At 33.9% G+C, this 20,750-nt stretch overlaps 3 protein-coding genes across 8 annotated transcripts; 1 reads left to right on the top strand and 2 right to left on the bottom strand.

Moving 5' to 3' along the window:
* Positions 1–1,755: 1,755 nt before the first annotated feature.
* Positions 1,756–5,795, top strand: LOC144572391 (uncharacterized). Of its 3 annotated transcripts, XM_078321950.1 has the most exons (4): positions 1,756–2,166; positions 3,763–3,942; positions 4,428–4,740; positions 4,831–5,795. In XM_078321950.1, the coding sequence occupies exons 1-4, from the start codon at positions 1,849–1,851 to the stop codon at positions 5,232–5,234; spliced, it is 1,215 nt and encodes a 404-aa protein (XP_078178076.1). In that variant the 5' UTR covers positions 1,756–1,848; the 3' UTR covers positions 5,235–5,795. The 3 variants fall into 3 exon arrangements, with proteins under 3 accessions (XP_078178076.1, XP_078178075.1, XP_078178078.1); XM_078321949.1 differs by having other exon boundaries at positions 4,428–5,795; XM_078321952.1 differs by having other exon boundaries at positions 1,768–1,971; positions 4,428–5,795.
* A 2,930-nt stretch (positions 5,796–8,725) lies between these two features.
* On the bottom strand, positions 8,726–11,691 carry LOC144572278 (putative WRKY transcription factor 57). The gene is made up of 3 exons (XM_078321778.1): positions 11,287–11,691; positions 10,848–10,991; positions 8,726–9,190 (listed from the first exon to the last, which is right to left on the bottom strand). Exons 1-3 carry the CDS (start codon positions 11,535–11,537, stop codon positions 8,851–8,853), a joined length of 735 nt encoding a protein of 244 aa, XP_078177904.1. The 5' UTR covers positions 11,538–11,691; the 3' UTR covers positions 8,726–8,850.
* A 5,926-nt stretch (positions 11,692–17,617) lies between these two features.
* Positions 17,618–19,911, bottom strand: LOC144572276 (uncharacterized). 4 transcript variants are annotated; one of them, XR_013517708.1, is made up of 5 exons: positions 19,674–19,911; positions 19,442–19,508; positions 19,263–19,361; positions 18,425–18,492; positions 17,618–18,051 (listed from the first exon to the last, which is right to left on the bottom strand). XR_013517708.1 is itself a non-coding variant. In XM_078321777.1 (4 exons), the coding sequence occupies exons 1-4, from the start codon at positions 19,728–19,730 to the stop codon at positions 17,924–17,926; spliced, it is 312 nt and encodes a 103-aa protein (XP_078177903.1). In that variant the 5' UTR covers positions 19,731–19,911; the 3' UTR covers positions 17,618–17,923. The 4 variants fall into 4 exon arrangements, 1 of the variants encoding a protein (XP_078177903.1); XR_013517707.1 differs by having other exon boundaries at positions 19,442–19,911; XR_013517709.1 differs by lacking the exon at positions 19,263–19,361.
* Between the last annotated feature and the right edge of the window lie 839 nt (positions 19,912–20,750).

Raw genomic sequence — 20,750 nt, 5'->3', positions numbered from 1 at the left:
CACTCTAAAGGATCCAACTAATCATTCAGCAGAAAATTAAACCAGTCTTTAACATTTCATGATATTCAAACAGACAGGTAAAATAAAGGATTAAATTATTTATTATCTGATATTTTTCTTCAATGTTTGTTGTATTCCTCTTTTTCCTGTTGTTATATAGGCACTTCCATGGGCAAGACGTGATGCTTCAGTGAGTTAACAAGCAAAAAATAGTGATAAAATGTTAAAATTATTCCCGCTTTGATAAATTTCAGCTTGTCAACATTTCTATATTTTTTAGGCTTGATAACAGCAAAAAACCGCTGCACTAAATCAGTTAGCTAATACTTTCTCCACAGTAAACTAGCATGCGGAAACACAGCCTCAAGGATAGGAGTCTTTACCAGACTTAGCTTGATCTTATCAAAATATTCCAGAACAGGAAAAACTGACATCTTAAAAATATTGACACAAACTTAGCATTGCCAAAGGGAATATATATTCCTTGTTTCTTTTATTATTGATAAGCTTCATTATGCGCATTTCATAGAGTGCCAACATGGATGTGTTTGAATTGCATGCATTACGTCTGTAATTGTTGTTAGAGCTAAATTTCAGATTGCATTTTTGACACGTCACGTTGACTTGATCCCATATTAACTCGGTGACAATAGACTTGATTCTTTTTGTTTTCTGCTTCTCTTTTTTTAGTAACATGGATAATGCAACTTCTTCTGATTTGGATATCCATAATCCGTAACTGCTGCATTTCAGCTATTACACTGACATAAATTAAGCATTTGTACTTTCAGTACTAACTAATTAAGCACGTGCTTATTACGTATGGAACGCTAGGTCGGTCGCCCTTTTGTGTGTTAATATGCAACAGACAATTAGCATGTAACGACTGAAACAAAAGGTACCTTTTATTATTCAGTTCTTACTATATCTATCTAGCATTCATATATGCGAAAGGTCGATGTAGATGCACATTTAACATGGCCAAAGCAAGAAAATTACTGCACTGTCTTTTAAGCCATATACCTTGAAGGTTATAGTACTTCATTATTCACCTTTCGGAGAGCTCGGTTGGGATAAAAATGGTTTCCAAAGGGAGCGTTTTCATGGATGCTTAAACAGATTAGAGGGGCACATAGTATTGGCATGCACTGATTTCTCTGCTCCTAGAAGCACTTCAGAAATAATTAACCTACATGAAGTAATTAAAATCTACCAGCAGAAAGCTATAACCAAAGTTATGATCTCATAATTCAGTGCTTAAATCATAGTATTCTCAATAGGCAGAATATTTCGTTTTAGAGCATTTGAAGGAATTTCAGATATTGTATTGTCATCACCATCATGTCTCATTTGCTTATTCATATGGGAAATATGAGTTTACAATGATATCTTATGCTTTCCAATACTAGCAGAATATATAGGCTGATTTATTTATTTATTCATCTGACAGATCTAATTAATATACTTGTATTGAAGAAAAGAAAAAAATTAAGACGGACAATGTTGCATTCATAGGGTTTTGAAAGAATGTAAAAAGTGACCTTGGGTCTACTGTTTTATTTTCTTTAAGATTGAGCCTCAGGAAAAAAGGGGAGATCCAATATACCAGAGTTCACGCACTAAGGCCCAAAAGCCCAAAAGTTTTGGCAGATAAATGTCACCTTTTTGTCTTTTCCCATTTAAATTAGACACGTCATCAATTTAGTAAAAAATTTGTAAAAGTTTTGAGTGGGTTAAAAAAATCAATCTAATAAAAAAACACTTCCAGAAATGTAAACCTTTCACTCTTCGTTCTTTTTTTCCCCAAAGAAATTTCCTTTTTCTTACTTTATTTTTTGGTGATTCGCCATGGATTACAGTCACGAAACACAAGCGTCACACTACGCTGCACCTCCGGCCTATTACCCCACTTCCACCTCCGCTGCGGCTGTTATCGGCCCAGGACCTAACCCTAACCCTAGCTACGACCAGGTACAGGTTCAGGTCCCGGTCGCAGTCTCGCAGGGAGCTGACGCCTCCCTCACATTGCCTGCTGGATACACCGTTTCTCAATACCAGGCTGACCCGTATGCCTCCTATTACGCATCCATGCCAGCAGCCGCTGGCGGTGTTGCCCTCGGTGCTGCTTATATAGGCCCCATGCCAACTGTGGACCCAATTCATCCAGTGAGTTCTCTCTCTCTCTCTCTCTGTCTCTCTGGATTGTAGATTCAGCTTAGTGTGGCTTGTTGTTGAATTGCTGATCTGTGTAATTTCTACTATTATGCTCGAAATGTGTGTAGCAGACAATTCACAACTTTGATTTTGTATTGGGGATATTTCGTTAGATAGTAGATAGATATCTAGTTATTAGGTTTATGCAGCTTATGTAGGTATATGCAATTCTACTAGCCATTATATTTGTGTTATTTCAAATATATACTTCGAATATTGATTTGATATAAATGCTTGTTGTGTGAATGGCATGTATTTTACTTACGGATATTAACTAGTATTCATTAAAGTTGACATTTACTAAAAAGAAAATTAACTTCAAATTAAACGTGCTTTGGCATTGTGTGTTTATAGTATAAAATTTTGTTTGGTTTAGTACTTATCTGTGTCTGCTGTGAATATTCCAATGATTTTTCTGTTTGTCTGATAAATCTATTCTCTTTATTTTATTATCCAAATAGTAGATAGGTAGGTACCAGCCAGTATGTACTGTTGGTCTAACAGTGTAACATACTGATCCATGCTAGTATGTACCTATATGCCAAGTTTTGGATAAGCATTTGTGCCAGTTGGAAACAAGATTGTATCATCCAGTTATTGTATGTTGTGAAACATGCGAGAATGGTACAAACTTGCCCAACTGGTCCAAATTGCGGCCTTTTGACCTAGGATTGGCCCCTTTTCCAAGGTTCTCACCCCTTCTCAACCTTTCTTTCTAAAAGCTCCAAGGGGAGTGCCTCTACGTTCGAATTAGCTGATGCCCGGTATGTATATTGCTTTTCCCTGTTTTTTTAATATTAATATTATTTTCTCTTTTTGGATTTCCATTTATTAAGAGAAGTCGTTCTCACGAGTTTTTTTTTCAAAATAAGTAGATTCATCTTGTAATTGGTTGTTTTATCATTAATCTATGTAGAACAGCCTATTAATTTATACTTATCTTTAACCTACCTGTTTGTCTGTTTTATTAAATAATCTTCGATCAAGTCTAAAAACTGTCATTAGCTTGTGGATTACATCAATGGGGCAAAAATCTTACTCGATTTGGTGAAATTCCATGTATTTTCCTTTTGTATTATCCTTTTAAAAAATAAGTATTTCCAAAACAAAACGTGATAGTTTAGTCCTCTCACGAGTTTTGGTTAGAAGTTCACTTATTCATTAGACGGGATGAAAATCTGGATTTAATGTGCAATAAAGACCCCGATTTTTGGATAAAATTGTATGTTATAGAACTTGGTCTGTAGGTAAAGAAATTTTACTCGTACGTATTTATATAATAGAAGTCATGGATATTGCTTTAGTTGTGAGAACAACCTAGTTTCAGCTACCTCACCAATTTACCTCAGTACAGGTTCTGTAGTTATGCAGGTAATTGTTCCATCAAAACTCCAAGTATGCCTCAATGAACCTCAAGAGTGCAAAGTTGATTACCAATAATGTTGAGCACTAAGAGGAAACCAAAGGGAAAAATGTTGGCTGGCATTTGCAACATGGCCCCACCATCTAAAAAACATTTCTGAAATTTGATGTATTTTTGGTAAATAGTTGAAGAAAAAGAAGGCGAACCATGTAGTAACTGCACAGGATCTGGAGTCGAAGAAGCAGAAACTAATTGAAACCGGTGCTGATGCCAATTCAGTTCGTACTTGCACCATCTGCAATGTCGTCTGTAACAGTGACAAGGTGTTCGCATTCCATATTGCAAGCGAGAAGCACATCTCCAGGGTGGGTGGCTAACCAATTGCCAAACTCCCATTCTTCTTATTTTTTATGTTATCATGGTTTCTATTGAATGTTCTGGATGAATCTAGCTTTGATTTGATCTAGAATATGCATCCCTTGTTTGCATGTTGACTTGCAGAATTTTCTTTTTTCCTTTTAACCATGTTTGTAGGTTGGCCTGAAAAAGGGAATGGTTTGAAACTAGGATTGCCTTTTTGGTTGGAGATCTTCTTCTCCCTCATTTGAAACATAAACAGGATGTTTTGTGCCTTGGCATTACTGGAATAATAAAAAAAATCTTCAAAAAATGAGGAATTTAGACAATTGAACAAATTTTAGACGAATTTGCATATTGGTATATTGTGCATGCATTCAATTTGTCTTATCTTTTTCCACAGCACCTGCATGATTATATATTTTCATCCATTTGTTGAACCAAAATATTTGATATGGTTACAATTCTTTTTCTTTCCTTTTTTCATTTTTAGGTCAATGGAATTCCGCTCAAAGGGTTGACACAAACGTTCATGGGCCAACAAGCAGTTTACTCAGCCAATGTGTCCACCCCAAATAAGAAACTTAAAAGAAAGAAAAATAACGCGCCGAGCGCTGTGAAGGCCCCAACAGTGGCCCAATCTGTCTATTGCGACGTTTGCAAGATAACATGCAACACACTCGAAATGTATAACAACCATGTATCTGGCAAGAAGCACAACAAAAATATTAAAAACCTCACAGCAGGCGATATACCAATTCAATTTGTCCCAGTGAGGAGCCCCTCGCCTGGGACCCAAACACCAGGTACAAATGATAATGACAAACAATTTATCTTTTGCGACATATGCAAAATCACTTGCAACACCCAGGAGATGTATAACAATCATGTGTCAGGCAAGAAGCACAACAAAAAGATTAACCACACCATGGGTGATAGACCCATCCAATTTGTCCCAGCAACAAGCACCTCACCTGGGACCCAAACACTGGCTACAAATGATAATGACCAAGAGCATGTGCCTGCTAGTTCACAAATGGAACCAAAACCAAAAACGAAGAGCAAGAGTCTGTCGAAAGAGGATCTTGAGACAAAGAAGAGGAAGGTGTTAGAAAGTGGGGCCAATGGTGATGCAGTCAAGGTATGTGACTTGTGTAACATAGTTGTTAACGGCCCAAAGGTTTTCGAGTACCATTGCAAGGGGCAGAAGCATAAAAGTATGGTTAAGAAGCAAGCAGAGCACCTTGGTGGTTCAGCTGTGGCACATGATTCTGTGGCCTCTGATGTTGTCTCTGTTTAGATGACTGCTGCACCTAGCTAAATTTGTTGGTGACTGTGTAAATGGTGTAGTTTGCAGTTGTGTTTATGCAGTTATTTTAGTGTATTTGGTAAGCATGAAGGTGTGGTTTGTGGAAAGTGAAATCACCTTGTTTTGGAAACTAGAAAAATCTATAACAATGGTTGCAATCCTGTTTTGGTGCGCAGACAATATCTGCATCATCAATGAACAATGTTGGTGTTACATTTTGAACAGCAGACAATGTATGCGAACCAAAAGGGTGCACAAATTATGGTTGTGATTTCCCTAGTTTTAAAACTTCTGGATTCCAAGATATGATTCCAGAGTTTACCTTTTTATATAATAAAAAAAAATGTTTGTAGCAGAGTTAGAAGCCCAAATATGGGGATAAAGGGTAATGGTTTGGTTCTGTTTTCCTGTTTTTGTAATCTGTGTTTGCATTAGGCCTTGCTGCTTTACATTCTGCTTTTTATTTAGTGAAATGCTAGATATGCGCTACTCCTGTTGCTGTTTAAACTTATTTTTTAACTATGTTTTGATTATCGTAAGTTTTTTATTTAATTTATGGAGGTCCTGTATTGATTTATTTTTTTATGACGGAGAAGGCTTACAAGTATTTCACTATATTATCTATCGGGATTTAAACTCGAACATTTGGAAAGTCAATAGCTTGTCATTTGAACTGCTAGTTGATTCAGGAGTTCAAATTTTTTACATCTAATATAGCTGCATGGATATTTGATTTTTGTATACCTAAAATAATACTTATCTTTAAGCTTGAATTATCATTAGTCAAAAACATTTTTATAATTTACTGCATCAACTTTAAGTGTTTTATCATTTGGTACGCGGTTTCAACAAACCAAGCTGCACTCCAGACGGAGGGATGCGGAAGAAAGGAGAGGGAGAATGGTATGAGGGAGATGCTCACTTCAGATTGGCCCTGCTTAACAAATGGTACGAGGGAGATGCTCGCTTCAGACTGGTCCTGCTTAACAATTTCTCTTGCTTCAGAAGAGAAGAATCGGAGAGAGAACAGAGGTGAAGAAGCACTGTTCGGAGGGAAGAAAAGCTGTGTGGTGTTGATTTTTTGAGGAGTTCTGTCAGACTGTCACCTTTGACTTAGGGTGTTGATTTTTGACGAGTTTCTCTTTAATGAAAGGTTTACCTCTTTGTAATATTAACACTAGCTATTAATGCAATTAATGCATTGCACGACCGATAGCAACCAACTCGTCATGACGGAGACTGGACTAGGGGTTTTCACACGGTGTCCAGCTCCTTTATTCCAATTCTTTCGTAAATGGCAAGATACAAGTCCGAAAGTTTGCTGAGACGACCTGGAGATGACTTGGAGCTGATTAGATTCAAAGAAAAAGAAGAATCTGGATTTGGAATTCGTACCCCATGAGTTAACACAAATTTTGAATTTAGATCCGAACTGTCCAATTTAAATCGTACGAATGCTAAAGGATTATGTACATTATAGGCATTGACCAGATTGATCCGAATTCTAATCAAATGGTACGGAGTTAAACTCAAACGTGTATTAATGTAGATGATGCGGGCTCCTGGATTTGTTTACCAAAATTCCAAATCTTTCTTATCGGGCGAGGACCTAATTTTTCCTTATTAATAACATGTTTGTTCTTTGAAATTAAAAGTTAGCAATTGTAGGAGCGGATCATGTTTGAATGAAAAATTCTTTCAACCCTGCCTATTTTTTCTTTGGCTAAATACAATGTTTTTGTGGAATATAGCTGGTTCGAAATTCAAATGTGGATGAAAATTAATAGTTGAGTGGTTTGACTCTTAATTTTAATAAAAAAAGGAGGTTAGGACGGAGATTTCATTTTAGTATGGGACAAAAAAGTCTATATATAATTCTAGTTCGTGCAAAGACAATTTACTTTCCCCATTCTATCTATTTTTCAAAATAAGAATTCAATTTATAACAATTTAATTTTGAAGTAAAATATTACTATTAATTAAAAATAACTCTTATTTATGTAGTAGACTTCACCCACTAAATTTATTATATCAAATAAAAGAAGCGTACACAAAATAGGGGAATATTTATAAAAAAAATATCAGCTACAAGGAACCTAAAATGTAAAGAATACAGCCTTCTCTTTTTTTTTAAACTGTACAGTGTACATGTACAAGTTTCTAATAGGGCCCCATACCAAATAGACCGAAATTTTTATAAATGTCCAAAAAAATAATGAAATTACGGAATCTATCCCGGTTTGTAAAGAATTTTGAAATCTACCCTATCCGGTTACCCAATAACCGGAATAAGCCCTTCTTTCCGGTCACCCAATTCCCGAATTTATTACTTTGGTCCGGTTAATGGTTAACCGGAAAGAATTTGAAATTCATAAGGTCCAGTTGATGGTTTACCGGTTTTGTAAATTTTGCTTTTTTTTTTAAACAGAATTTTTTTTATTTGTTGTATTAAAATATTAGAAATGTTGTATATATTTTTCTGAAAATAGATGGAATACAATATAATTTGATTTATTAGAAAGACTGCAACAAATAACCCGGATCAATATTTTTTAGGCTGGATTTTTCGCGGCTGTAAGAAAAATTAATATATTTCTTTATGTGTTATTGGAAAAAAAAATGCATGGATTGTGAGTTATTGATCCCGGTTCAAAAGTCACTTCTAGGTAAATCCAGAAAATATTGTCATGCTTCTATTACATTTAATTTATAAAAAGTTGTATCTATTTTTACAAAAAAAAAAAACTTTTAGCTATTTAATGATTGTTATTCAAAAAGAATTATCAAAATAGATACAACTTTTTATAAATTAAATGTACTAGAAAGATCACAAAATTTTCTGGATTACCTAGAAGTCACTTTTGAACCGGGATCAATAACTTAGAATCTAGGCATTTTTATTTTTTTCCAATAACACATAAAAAAATATATTAATTTTTTTTACAGCCGCGAAAAATTAGGCCTGAAAAATATTGATCCGGGTTATTTGTTGCAGTCTTTCTAATAAATCAAATTATATTGTATTTCATCTATTTTCAAAAATATATATTCAACATTTCTAATATTTTAATACAACAAATAAAAAAAATATAATATTTCTATTTTAAAAAAAAAGTAAAATCTACAAAACCGGTAAACCATCAACCGGACCTTATGAATTTCAAATTCTTTCCGGTTAACCATTAACCGGACCAAAGTAATAAATCGGGGAATTGGGTGACCGAAAAGAAGGGCTTATTCCGGTTATTGGGTAACCGGATAGGGTAGATTTCAAAATTCTTTACAAACCGGGGTAGATTCCTTAATTTCATTATTTTTTTGGGCATTTATAAAAATTTCGGCCAAATAGCTGGTGGGTGAAATTAATTAGGAGGGGGGGGGGGGGGGGTTAACTTTTAAGCATATACTATTTTGAATAAAAAAAATATACAAATATTCAAAGTTTCCATGAATTATTTTTGTTGTATCTAACAAAAACTATCTACAAAGAGCAAAGGAACTTAATATTGATCCTGTCGGTAATATCTAATTCTGTATCAATTCCTACCTCCCGAACTACGTTTACCCCATATTGTTTAGACTGCTAATTAAAATGAAATTAATTTTTCTAGGCAGGTGGTAAGCCAGTAAATACAATGTTATCCAATAGACCTTCACTGCCTGAATTTCCTACTACACCTCCAATTTCCTTTTCAAAATAGGGCTGCCGAGCATGGTAAAATCCTTGGTAAATTGCTTGCAAGTCAGTCTGTGCTGCTGGAGCCGGTGCAACTCGTTCTAAAGTAAATGCAGTTGCATTTTTCATGTATTCGTTGCTACGTGGAGTGATGGGTGTGTAGTGGCAGTGCCGACCTTCATATGTTGTTATGACGATTGATGGGTCATCAGCGGAGCGCTCGACCCGCTTCTTTACGGTGCATTTGTTGATCGTGCACTTATAGTAACTCCTGTTTTTTAATCAAAAGATAAAAGCAGAATTGTTAAGACATTAATTATTTAATTACAACAAATTGGTTCAACGACCCTTCGAACTATAATAATACATATTGGTAATTTTTTTGAACTATCCAATTGAATAGAAGTACCTAATTTTATTTTTTGTCGTATCCTTTACATGTACATGTAATGCTACTAAGCTAGCCAAGAATTGTTGCTAGTACGTACATTTGAACAGTAGTAGTTTTCGGTAAGGACTTTGATAATGGTATATTTATAGCGGTAATAATAAAGTGGTACTATAGTGATTAAGATTGATGATGGTATATTTTTTTCATCCATAAATGAAATCTAATGTGCATGAGTGATTGGGATTGATGATTATGATATCACCACCAAAAAATTCTTTCACACTTCTTTTTGTGAGGTCCTTTATATTCTCTTTCTCTATATGAGTGTAAAACATGCAATGACAGCCGTAAAAGTTGCTACAAATATCATTAAAGAAAAGTAAAGCGCGCACTAAATTCGAGATATATTTTTCTAGTTCAGTGTAAAAAAAGTATTAAAAAAGAAAAGGTTGTATATATGATCAATGAGGAGGGTTCAAATGCCTCTATGTTTTTGTGTCTTCATCATGTCTCTATCTCTCTCCATCATTTTCAAAGTTCAAACAGTCGATCCGAACTGTTTAACCTAACCTCCATACTCAAATATATTTGGAGACCAAATTTTATATTTTTAGAAATTTTTTTACTATTTCCTTGGATAGTTACAAAATCAGTAAATCTGAACCATCTAAAAACAGTATTTTTTTTACCTATCTAAAAAAATAGTAAAAAAATTCCTAAAAATATAAAATTTGATCTCCAAACATATTTTAGTATGGAGGTTAGGTTGAGCGGTTCGGATCGACTGTTTGAACTTTGAAAATAATGGAGAGAGATGGAGACACAAAAACATGGAGGCATTTGAACCCTCCTCATGATCAATATATGTTAACCCCTGTGATTAAACTCCTCGCTAAATGTTTACATTAGAAGTATATATCTCCATTGTTCTAGCCTTTTTCTTTTCTTACAATCCATTTAAATTTGGTTAGACAGCTGTACTAAATCATATTGCTAACATAAGAACTAATATTTAATCTAGTGACAAAGGCACATGGTCTCTATATAAGAAATCATGAGTTTGAAATTCATGAAAAAAATATTTTATTATAATAACAAAGTTATTAAGCAGTGGATAGCTTGATCTTCAACTTTACTCAAAAAAAATCTTATTGCTGTCGTAAAGATATTGACAGAGCTAGTTCGACTTCATACTAAACCGTGCGTTACACGAAGCCAAATTAGCTCTTTCAATATCTTTATCCTTGGGATTCACTAAGAACATAAATTTAAAGCTAATTAAAGGGGTGCATTTACTGCCGTTGTGGGGTATCAGAGAGTACTTCTAGTAAGATCTGATCTGAAAATTTATTATGAGTACTTTTACTGCAGTTGTTCACTGCTTTCTTTCTAATTCCTCCATTGCCGTTGCTTCTTCCAAAATGGGAATTTATTTACCTTAGAATCCTATTGAAAAAATGTAAACGTGAATAACCGTGTGTCAGTGTCCGTGTACACGTGTCGGAGTGTGTGTGCGAGAGAGAGAGAGAGAAAGGACCTAGGAAAAGGGCTGTTTTTAACCGACTTCTGGCCATATTTTCTCCATCTATAACCATCTTCTAGATGATCTATCTCGCTTTTTGTCATGAAAGCATACCTCTCTTCACGCCTTCTCTTCTCACCTTTCTTCCTCTTCATTCCCCTGTATATATATATACACACATAATTGATAATTCCAAACAACACATGTGTAGGTAATAATGTGTTAATTTAATCTATATGGTTAACATTTCTAACTAGTTCAAAACTTCATACTGTAAGTCAATTGCACTATTTTTGGTAATTAAATTTGAACAAGTCAACTAGTATAGCACAACTTCAAAATTCACAAAATCTCAACCCAGTGATGCTTACCCGTACGTACACGAGTGTTAAAATATACTACTTTGCCATAGCCGGAGCTCAGGCGAAGTATATAAGCAGAAGCTTACACTTACTCTGTCTGATCCGATTGCTTTGTGTCAGAATGGTCTTGCAGTTCTTCACTGCATCTGGACCCCACCACAGGACCCGATGATCGCACATCTGGCTCCACCATTTTCTCCCCAGTTGATCTACTTAATTCCATGAGATGGCACGCCGGGAAAGGACCGGATTCAATCATCTGGCCCCACTGGATCCCGTCTCCATCCCTCCAGTAGCCATCCTCCACGTCGGATTCCTTAAAGGGCCGATCCGTCTCCCCCATCAGAAAGGCGCCTTCTAGCGATCTTCACTGTCGAATTTCGGATCTGCTGTGTTTCCCTCGCTCGCTCTCTCTCACTTTCGTCTCTTCCCCGCTTCTTTGCTCCTTTTAGCTTCCTTAGCAAGATATAAGACTCAGAGATTGACTCAGTTTGTCTGTTTCGAGCTTCGTTCACTTTTCTTTCATAATTTTATCTTCTGTTTGTTCTTTTTATTTTGTTTTTCTCGGTGTTTGGAATAGACGCGTAGAGGCTTTTGGAACCTTCTGTCGCTACGGTATCCCTTCACTCGGTGGCCAAATCAGAAACTAATTAAGAAATGTAATTGTTTAACGTACTCCGATAGGATGGTACGATAGTTTAACTTAGTTTAAAGTAAGCTAACAAGCAAATAATATATTTAAATGCACAACATTAATACGGATGGCTTATTTGTTGGTCAAACCACATGGAGTCGGTACGGACACGTCCTCGCGTAGACGGCGTTGAATTTGGATCGATTGGATCGAGAATTCAATTTATCTCCAGTTTTGATACTCCATTTACCTCCAGTTTCTTTTATTCTATTAACAGAGCAAATGGAATTCAAGTATTCAATAGAGAAAAGGACATCTACGGTTTAAACTTTACAGTATTTTAAGAGGGATGCGCTGGTTGTGAGCCCGGACTGGAGAGTGTACAGCTGGGGATGATGTACTTTTCTGTACGGCGATTTTTTCTTTATGCCTAATTTTAGAAGATAACTCGAAAAGTTGAAATTATGTTCGTTTCATTAATGAACCCAGATTAGGTCTAGCCTGAGGAATTCAGATCCAGTATAACACCTGACCGTGTAGAATGAGATCCAAGTTGTCGGTTTTAATCTAGTATGAATTTCAAAACGAATCCTCTCATATTTCAAATAATTATCGAATTAATTTTAGTCCGATTGTCCAAATTATACATGTCTAGATGTCGCAAACGATACTCACTCTAATTAGAAGAGCACACGGTAGTGTAATTAAAAAGTATTTTTGTTAAGAATTTTTTTTATAAAATACAAAATAATAATTATAAGAGGAGAATTCAAATGTCTCTATTTTTTGTGCTTTTATTTTTTTTAACTTTAATAACTCAAAATTTAAAACTTAAAAGTCAAAATAAAACTGTTAGATATGATCCATGTTATATGGTAAAAGAGTGACATAAAAATTAAAAGAGCTAAACTGAATTTATATTTGTTTTCTTCTCTATCACTATGACGATAGAAGAGAGGAAATTAAGAGATGCAGATAAGTTTTTAAAAACTATTCTTTGAGTCAGGTATTATTCTCCTCTTCAACAATGAAAAAGAGAGTGAAAAGGTATGTAAATATAGTTCCGTTTGTTTTTAATTTAACAATGATAATGTTGTTGTTTTCTCTCCTTTTTTTCTTCTATATATGCCTTACTATTAGTTTTTCTCTTTCTCAAAAATTCCTTCTCCTTTCTCTCTTCTCTCTGCAATGTACCATCCTCTCTTTCTTCTATAATTCTCTCTCCATAACCTTCTCTCTTTTCTTTATTCCCTCACAATTGCACTCTTTCTTCTTTGCATTTGTCATTTTCTTAATTTGTTCTTTCTCCCTTCACTGCGATATTCTCATTGCTCGGGTGATCGTCTCGTTGATGACGATTCTCGACACTGATCTTGATTCTCATCTCCGAGAATACCCTTCTAGTTCCTACCAGTGTGAACAGGGGATTAATGAATGTAAACACTCTTGCCAGTGTGAACAGGGGCTTGATAAATGTGAACGCTCATGCAATATGAAATATGCTCTAGGTCCTAGGAATGTGAATAGGGGTGTACTAGCTAGCTTCAGCTTTGAGTGCACGTATGCACCGAGCGCAGTTAGCTAATATGGGCAGCGTAGTCTGACTTACATCTCCAAGCCTGTTGTCAGTCCAATTTTAGTTGCATGTTTAAGGGTTTTTACTGTTGTGTTTAAATCTATGTTAGACGTTTGAAAGAGTGATTGAAAAATTTTATTTTCAAATTAAAGAGAAATTTTATCAAGAATTTTTTTTTTCTTCTACTTTTTTCACATTTTCAAATAACAGCTTTATGTATGTATGGTAGTTTCTTTATCCAAATAACATTTTTCTTCGGAACAATGCTAGAAAAAGAAATTGCTAAATAATTCCTCACAAAGTTTTGAACTTTTTGTTCAGACCGGACTATATTAGGTTGCCAATCAGTGCAACCAGCTGTAGTTATTGATTATATAAAAGTTCCCGAATAAATTAATACCAAATGAATTTCTTTCGGAGAACCTATGTTTACATTTCCGCTTTGGACAATCCTATGTTGTATTATTTTCCTTTCCACTAAAATAAGATATGAAGAGGTTATTAACAAACCATTAAATGCAAGCGTGATACAAATTCAAAATTATCAACTTCTCTATTAGAAAATAATTAGTTTGTTCATAGGGCAAGCGTTTAACAGAGTTTGACAAGTTTTCAGATCAAAATTAAACTAAATTTGAATTGATTTCTGAAATCAAGATGGACGTTGAATTATAACGGAATACTCGGTAACATTTTGTATTCTATTAATTATTATGATATTTGATTTTCTATATATCATTTCAAACTATGTTAGAGAAAAGGTAAATTTATTTTCTTTTCAACTTTTTTAGTTCTTATTAAAAAATGAACTAATTTTTTTACTATAATTCGGCCATTCAGTACTAATAACGTCATGAGATTTTTATGTTTGGATGAGAAATTTCAACAAGTGAAGCCTACAGATGAAATGGGCCACAAAAAAAAAAGTAATTGGACGAGCCCGTTGAACTAATTCAATCGGTATTTTTAGATAGAGGACCTATGATCCATTAATACGACTAAAAAATGCCGAAGAGTCTACAGAGTATGGCTAGTTGGCTACCGATAACATATGTGTCATTTCAGTCTATATAATATCAATTTCAAAACCTATCTAATCGATTTCAAACGATGAATCCAAACCGATCTACTTCATTAGTTGTACGTTTACATGTAAAATTTATAACTTTTTGAATTTATTTGGTATCAAGTCAAGCGGTCAAATGTGTGAGTTTTTAAGTTAATCTTAATACATTTATTTTTCAATTTTAAAACCGCTTGATTTGATACTAAAATAACGCGAAAATATAAAAAGTTTGCATGTAAATGCATCACTCATAAAGTAAATTGGTTTGAACAGTTTGAATTAATCATTTGAAGTCTATCTAATCAATTTTAAAATTAGTGTCATGTGACACCGTGTTATACTAGCTGGACTCGAGTTTATAGGCTTCGTTTTATCCCCTTGCTTTGAAAGCTAATAAGTGGGCTGTTTGAAATAGGAAGAGCTTTCCATTTTTTTGGAACAAAAAATATTTTTCTCCTTCTACTTCTGAAATTCTGATCACCTAACTTGTTAAGAGTTTGGATCGACTGTTTGATCAAAATTTGTACGAATATTGAAGGAGTCTCTTAAATTTTATCTTAGACTAAATTGACACGAATTTTGATCAAACTGATTGAATCAAAACTCAAATTTTGAGTTACTTTAGAGGATCCGAACCCCTATTTCTGTCGCTCGTGATCATGATTCATTTTTCACAGATTTTTGTGATTTGTCGAGTGTATTTTTCATATGTGCATTTTTTTTTGTACATATCTTTCTGTTCTTTTTTTTAATAATATTTTGAAATTTTATCATTTATTTCTTATCTTTTAGGAGATTCTAATAAATCTGCAATTAATACGCAAGAGATTCAGCTATGATATGCAATTTTGCATAGAAATATTCATAATTAGAACAAATATATGTTTTAATATATAGTACAAACATATAGTTTTAGAATAAAAATCAAGCTAAGTATCTTAACAAATTTTTTATTTTATTTTTCACTTTCAATAGTATATATAAACACGTATTATAATAATACGAACATCTGACATAGTAGTATAAATACCTGGTTCAAATATATAACACCTACACTGGCCTTAGTTTATTAAGAAAACAACTCCTTATAGTCCACATTTATCAGTATAAACACGTGTTGTAATAGTATGAGTATTTTTTGTAATATAATAAAGGGTAAATTTTGCGGTAGGTCACTAAACTTTGTTATTTGTCACGAATTGGTCACTCAAGTTTGATTTGTCTTTTTTGAGTCACTCAACTTTGCTATTTGTCCCAATCAAGTAACTCTATTCTTTTTCATTCAAAATTTTAATGGAATATTCCTATTCAGTTCAAAAAATTAACGGAATATACTTATTCCATCCAAAATATTAACGGAATGAGCATATTCCATCCAAAATACTAACGGAATTAGCATATTCTGTTAAAATTTTGGATGGAAAAATATAGAGGGACTTGATTGAGACAAATAACAAAGTTGAGTGACTCAAAAGGGACAAATCAAACTTGAGTGACCAATTCGTGACAAATAACAAAGTTTAGTGACCTACAGCGAAATTTACCCTATAATAAATATATCAATCAAAGTTTCATTACATTTTTTTTTTATTGTTCTCTTATATTATAAGCATTTATCGTAATAGTATCAACACGTGCTTTAATAACATAAATATTTAGTTCAAAAATATAAACATTGGTCTAATTATTTTTAAATATAATTGTTTTTTAAGTAAAGGTTGGAGTTCAAGCCACTTAATCTATTTAATATTAACAAAAAAAAATTTCAGATTTGGGACCCGCAGCCTTCTGTGTGAATATTGACTTTCTCCTAGACTCGAAATTTTTAAAAATACCATCTTTCCAAAAATGATAAACCAAAAGACAACGATTATGTGAAATTTCGAAAAATAGCATGGCCGCATCTAAAAAATGCGGCCACCTTTTTTTTTTTTTTTTGCCTTCTCGTGCTGCAGTTCAACTTGAAGGAAAAAAAAAAAAAGGTGGCCGCATCTAGGGGATGCGGTCCGAAAAAAGGTGACCGCATCTAGAAAATGCGACCATGCTATTTTTCAAAATTTCTCGTGATATTTTGATTTATCATTTTTGAAAAAATGGTACTTTTAAAAATTTCGGCTCCTAGACCTCACAAAATGGCTTCTTTATTGTCCCCTTTTATTAGTATTAATACATGTTGTGATAGTGAAATATCTGAGTAAAAAATATATGATGTATGTGGGACGTTAACCACGCAAGTTTTTGCTGAAAATTTTATTTTTAGAAATAAAATATTACAATTCGCTACTTGATATAATAAACAATCAAGGAGACGTTTCTATAGAATGGGAGGCACTAGAGAGACTCTCTCTAAGGAATAAAAATATAACACTTTATATGTTTTTAACGGAATATTTATTAATTTATTATTTCCGTGTTTGATGGTGATAGGTTAATTTTGACATTCCATAGCTTAATTCTTTTTTCTACTCTAAGATTGAGTCAGTTTTAAATAAAAAATGCTGAAAATAATACTTGGAAAACAATCGCAAAAAATAGATCACCGATCACTACTAGAATCTCGGTTTGTTGCATGAATAAAATTTGGCTTGTTGCAACGGCTTACCCATGCAACAATCCCTAAAAATGTCAGTTGCATGGGTTACCCATGCAACAAGCCCCAAAAAATACCGTTGCAACAACCCCCGTTGCAACTAATAAATTTCGGACTTGTTGCATGGGTTTACCATGCAATAACTTCTGGAATACTTGTTGCAACGGTGTGTCCATGCAATAAGTACCCATGCAACAAATCAGTTGCAAGAAGTAATTGCAACGATATAGCATTGATTAGTTGCATGGATGAAGTGTGTGGGTCCCATGGATTAGTTGCAACGATAGAGCATTGAGTTGTTGCATGGATAAAGTGTGTGGGTCCCATGGATTAGTTGCAACGATAGGGAGTGAGTAGTTGCATGGTTAAATTTCGTGGGCCCCACATGATTTGTTGCATGGATAATTAACCTATTAGTTGCATGGACAAAGAAGGTGGGCCCCACCAGGTTATTTGCTAAGATATTGTCTGGTCCCCATATTTGTATAGATTTTACGATGCAAAAAATTATCGTTACCAAAAAAAAAATTCAGGCCCAATTCTATAATTCACCTCGTACCAATTTGGTACCTGTACCGATTTGGTACCAACCCATAAGCAACCAAGAAATCTTTTACATTACACATTGAAACATAATAAGAAGAACAACACAATAAAACATGGAGAGTAACATTTTAATTATCATTAATTATTATAGTAAATTCAAGCTTTCCTTGAAACATAAGACCAAAAAGAATTGCAACCACATATCTATAAATAACTTGTTTCTATAACCAAATTATACGCACAACCCAACTCCAAAAAATCTACAAATAGAGGCAACCTTTTATAGCTGTAATATACTATTTTTCTGTGATAATGGTTTACAACACCCCATTATCACATAAGGGCTGGTTGTCCTGCCTTTCTTCCCCGAACCACTCGGTGTCAGCACCTAGACATGTTGCCACCTCTTGTCCAGATTGCGCATTGAGGAGTGCTCCAATAACACCTGAAAGTGGACTACCAAGGAAATGTATTAGCTTTAAAAAGAGCATGGAAACATCTCATATAATACCAACACCTATAATAAGCTATTATACATGTACAAAATTAGGTGTTATTTTGGAATGAAGCTGAATTGGGGCTCTAACAAGAGAACCAATCCGATATGTATTTAGAATACACTGACCCAAATTGAAGCCCTTGGTAACAACAAATTTTCTATCAATTCTGACCTAAATATAGGTGGTAGTACCCACAAAATCGAACAAATCTAACGAAACCTAAATATAGGTGGCACCTTCTCTTTTCCCACATCACATCTTTAATAAATTAAGAAAACTGGTAGTACAACTAAAATCTAAGAAGATAAATTACAGGACCTTGCTTTGATACTCTCTGATCAGCTACTACTTGATCAATGTTAGGTGGAGAAGAATTTGCTGATGATCTACATTGGAGCAAAGAATAAGTCATATTGCAATAAAAGAACAAAATTCAAGTCTTTACCATTTGTGATGATAAAATTTAACTAAACGGGGACATATTATAAGAGAACTCGGAAAAAAAAACTTGTTCAATTTTTTATAATTCAATATAGCCAAGTAGTAAACCAAGAATCTATATATATAGATTGAGATGTTTGGGACAAATGACACTAATCACAATAGATTTCTTCTTTATTGACATAAAAGTGTGAGGATTCCTGAGGACCAACATCTCACATTCTTTCTAATAATCTAATAATTTTACTAATTTTACATAATGTTATAATTTAATAATCTAAAAAAGTTAACAAATCAGTTACATTCATGTTATATTTTTTCATACAAATGCACAAAGTAAATAAGGTAATTTATAACTGAATAGCAAATTCAGCCTTTTTCTGGTTATATAGAAATCTTTGATATCTAAACCTGTATTTTTTTTGGGGGGGAAATGAAAACAATTCATGCTTCAAATGCATTCATAAAGGGTAAAGCGGGTTCAATGATCTCAAATAATATTAGTAAATAATGTATTCATAAAGGGTAACTGCAAAAGAATGTTGGTTTCAGAAAAAAAAAGGTTAAAACTTCAAAATTGATAGTAACAAATTAGCTATATTTTGTGTTCAAATTCCAGCTACCACACATGCATTTTACGTTTCAGCCCCCAAAAAATCTATATTTACCAGTTTCACCCCTGTTCCTTGGGGTCAATTATCACGGAAGGAATTACCTTGTAGAGAAAATAAAAGGTCCATGTTAAGACAGCAGCTGATGTTTCATGACCTGCCATAAAGTCATTAAATCATCTCTCAGTTGTTTGCTAGAAACCCTACAAATGAACAGAAAGTTACATTCTCCTTCAGAAAAAAAATTTAATGAATTATGTTAAAAGTAGAAAAGTACTATTACATCATCATCAGAAGCCAAGAGAAAGTGGAGGCGTGTTTAACAGCTCTCCTAGCTTCAGTCCTCCTAGCTACATTAAAATTACAGGAGTGAGAGGCTAACAAGAGATTCAAATAGAATTTTTTTTTTTATTAAAAGCCCGTAGGCATGATCATTTTATTGCCTAGTAAAATATTACATCCATTCAAACATAAGTGAAAAGCAACCCTGAACTATACAAATAAAAAAATAGTACCCTTCTACCTACTGTATTCCATCTATTGAGAGAAGATTGGAAATGTAAAACCCACATATGATAGTCTTGCAATTCTAGCCCTGTTTGCCAGACGATGGGCTAAGTGATTATTACTTGCTGCTAACCTTCAAAAAAGAAAAAATGAATAGATTCTATATCAAAGTCATTTTTATTGACAATAACTTGATGGTCTTTTTATTGGCATAACTTCTTTAACTAATCACAAAGTCATTTTCATCTAAAGCAATAGATTATATATCAAGTTCTTTATAAAAAGAAGGAAGTATCATAGACACCTTATGTTTTTTTTAAAGTCTGGACACCATTACTTTTGACATTCATCGCCGATTGATCAAGGGTACAGCTTAAACTACTATCAACAATCCAAAAATTGATGAACTGGTACGGTAACATTTAAGGCAGGTACAAAGGTATTAGGGACTGGTACATAAATATTGAGGACTGGTACAAAGGTGATGTAACTCATGTAATCTTGTGCATCAGATTTAGTCTTTTATCAAAATTAATGATTCTAATTTGAAAAAAAAAATGAGAAAGGACAGCAACTCTTTGAAAAGAAAAACAGGAAAAATAAGTTTAGTTCAACATCATTTAAGACTCATGAGTGGCGGCAGCCGTACCCCATCCCGCCTGAGTTCAACATCATTTAAGACTTACCAAGAATGCAATTAAACTAGTGATTCCAGGGATTTGTGTGTAGATGCCCTAAAGCTTTCAGGGACGTTTAGTCTGAAATTGTGGCTGGTTTTCCAACTCGTGAAAAGGCTGGTTTTTCAAAAGTATACGTGTAATTGCAGTACCTTCAACCTTGCAAGTACCTTCAACTCATGAAAAGGCTGGTTCTCCACATTTTCATTTATTTTAGAGAGCTACATTCTTTAAACCATATTTCCAAATTCTGGTCATTACATTTGACAGATTCAGTTATTTGAGTGTGCAACTGATTTAGGTTTGATTTGTTATGCAATTATACCACAATGTAAGATAAATGGCAACAATCTCACAACAAAGGTTTTCATTTCAAAAGCAAGGTGCAAAATTTGCAGAGATAAGCAC

Source organism: Carex rostrata, chromosome 20, assembly GCF_964058835.1.
Source record: "Carex rostrata chromosome 20, lpCarRost1.2, whole genome shotgun sequence".
Taxonomy (NCBI): Eukaryota; Viridiplantae; Streptophyta; class Magnoliopsida; order Poales; family Cyperaceae; genus Carex; species Carex rostrata.
This window is presented reverse-complemented; position numbering and strand designations above follow the sequence as displayed.

Coding starts and splice junctions, on each gene's coding strand:
- LOC144572391 (XM_078321949.1), top strand. CDS start 1,849: ATGGATTACAGTCACGAAACACAAGCGTCACACTACGCTGCACCTCCG. Junction 2,167..3,762: donor CTGTGGACCCAATTCATCCA/GTGAGTTCTCTC, acceptor TTTGGTAAATAG/TTGAAGAAAAAGAAGGCGAA. Junction 3,943..4,427: donor GCGAGAAGCACATCTCCAGG/GTGGGTGGCTAA, acceptor TTTCATTTTTAG/GTCAATGGAATTCCGCTCAA.
- LOC144572278 (XM_078321778.1), bottom strand. CDS start 11,537: ATGGGGGAGACGGATCGGCCCTTTAAGGAATCCGACGTGGAGGATGGC. Junction 10,992..11,286: donor AAGCAATCGGATCAGACAGA/GTAAGTGTAAGC, acceptor ATATATATACAG/GGGAATGAAGAGGAAGAAAG. Junction 9,191..10,847: donor AAAAACAGCCCTTTTCCTAG/GTCCTTTCTCTC, acceptor ATTAAAAAACAG/GAGTTACTATAAGTGCACGA.
- LOC144572276 (XM_078321777.1), bottom strand. CDS start 19,730: ATGTGGGTTTTACATTTCCAATCTTCTCTCAATAGATGGAATACAGTA. Junction 19,509..19,681: donor CAATAGATGGAATACAGTAG/GTAGAAGGGTAC, acceptor ATTTTAATGTAG/CTAGGAGGACTGAAGCTAGG. Junction 18,052..18,424: donor TCAGAGAGTATCAAAGCAAG/GTCCTGTAATTT, acceptor GTCCACTTTCAG/GTGTTATTGGAGCACTCCTC.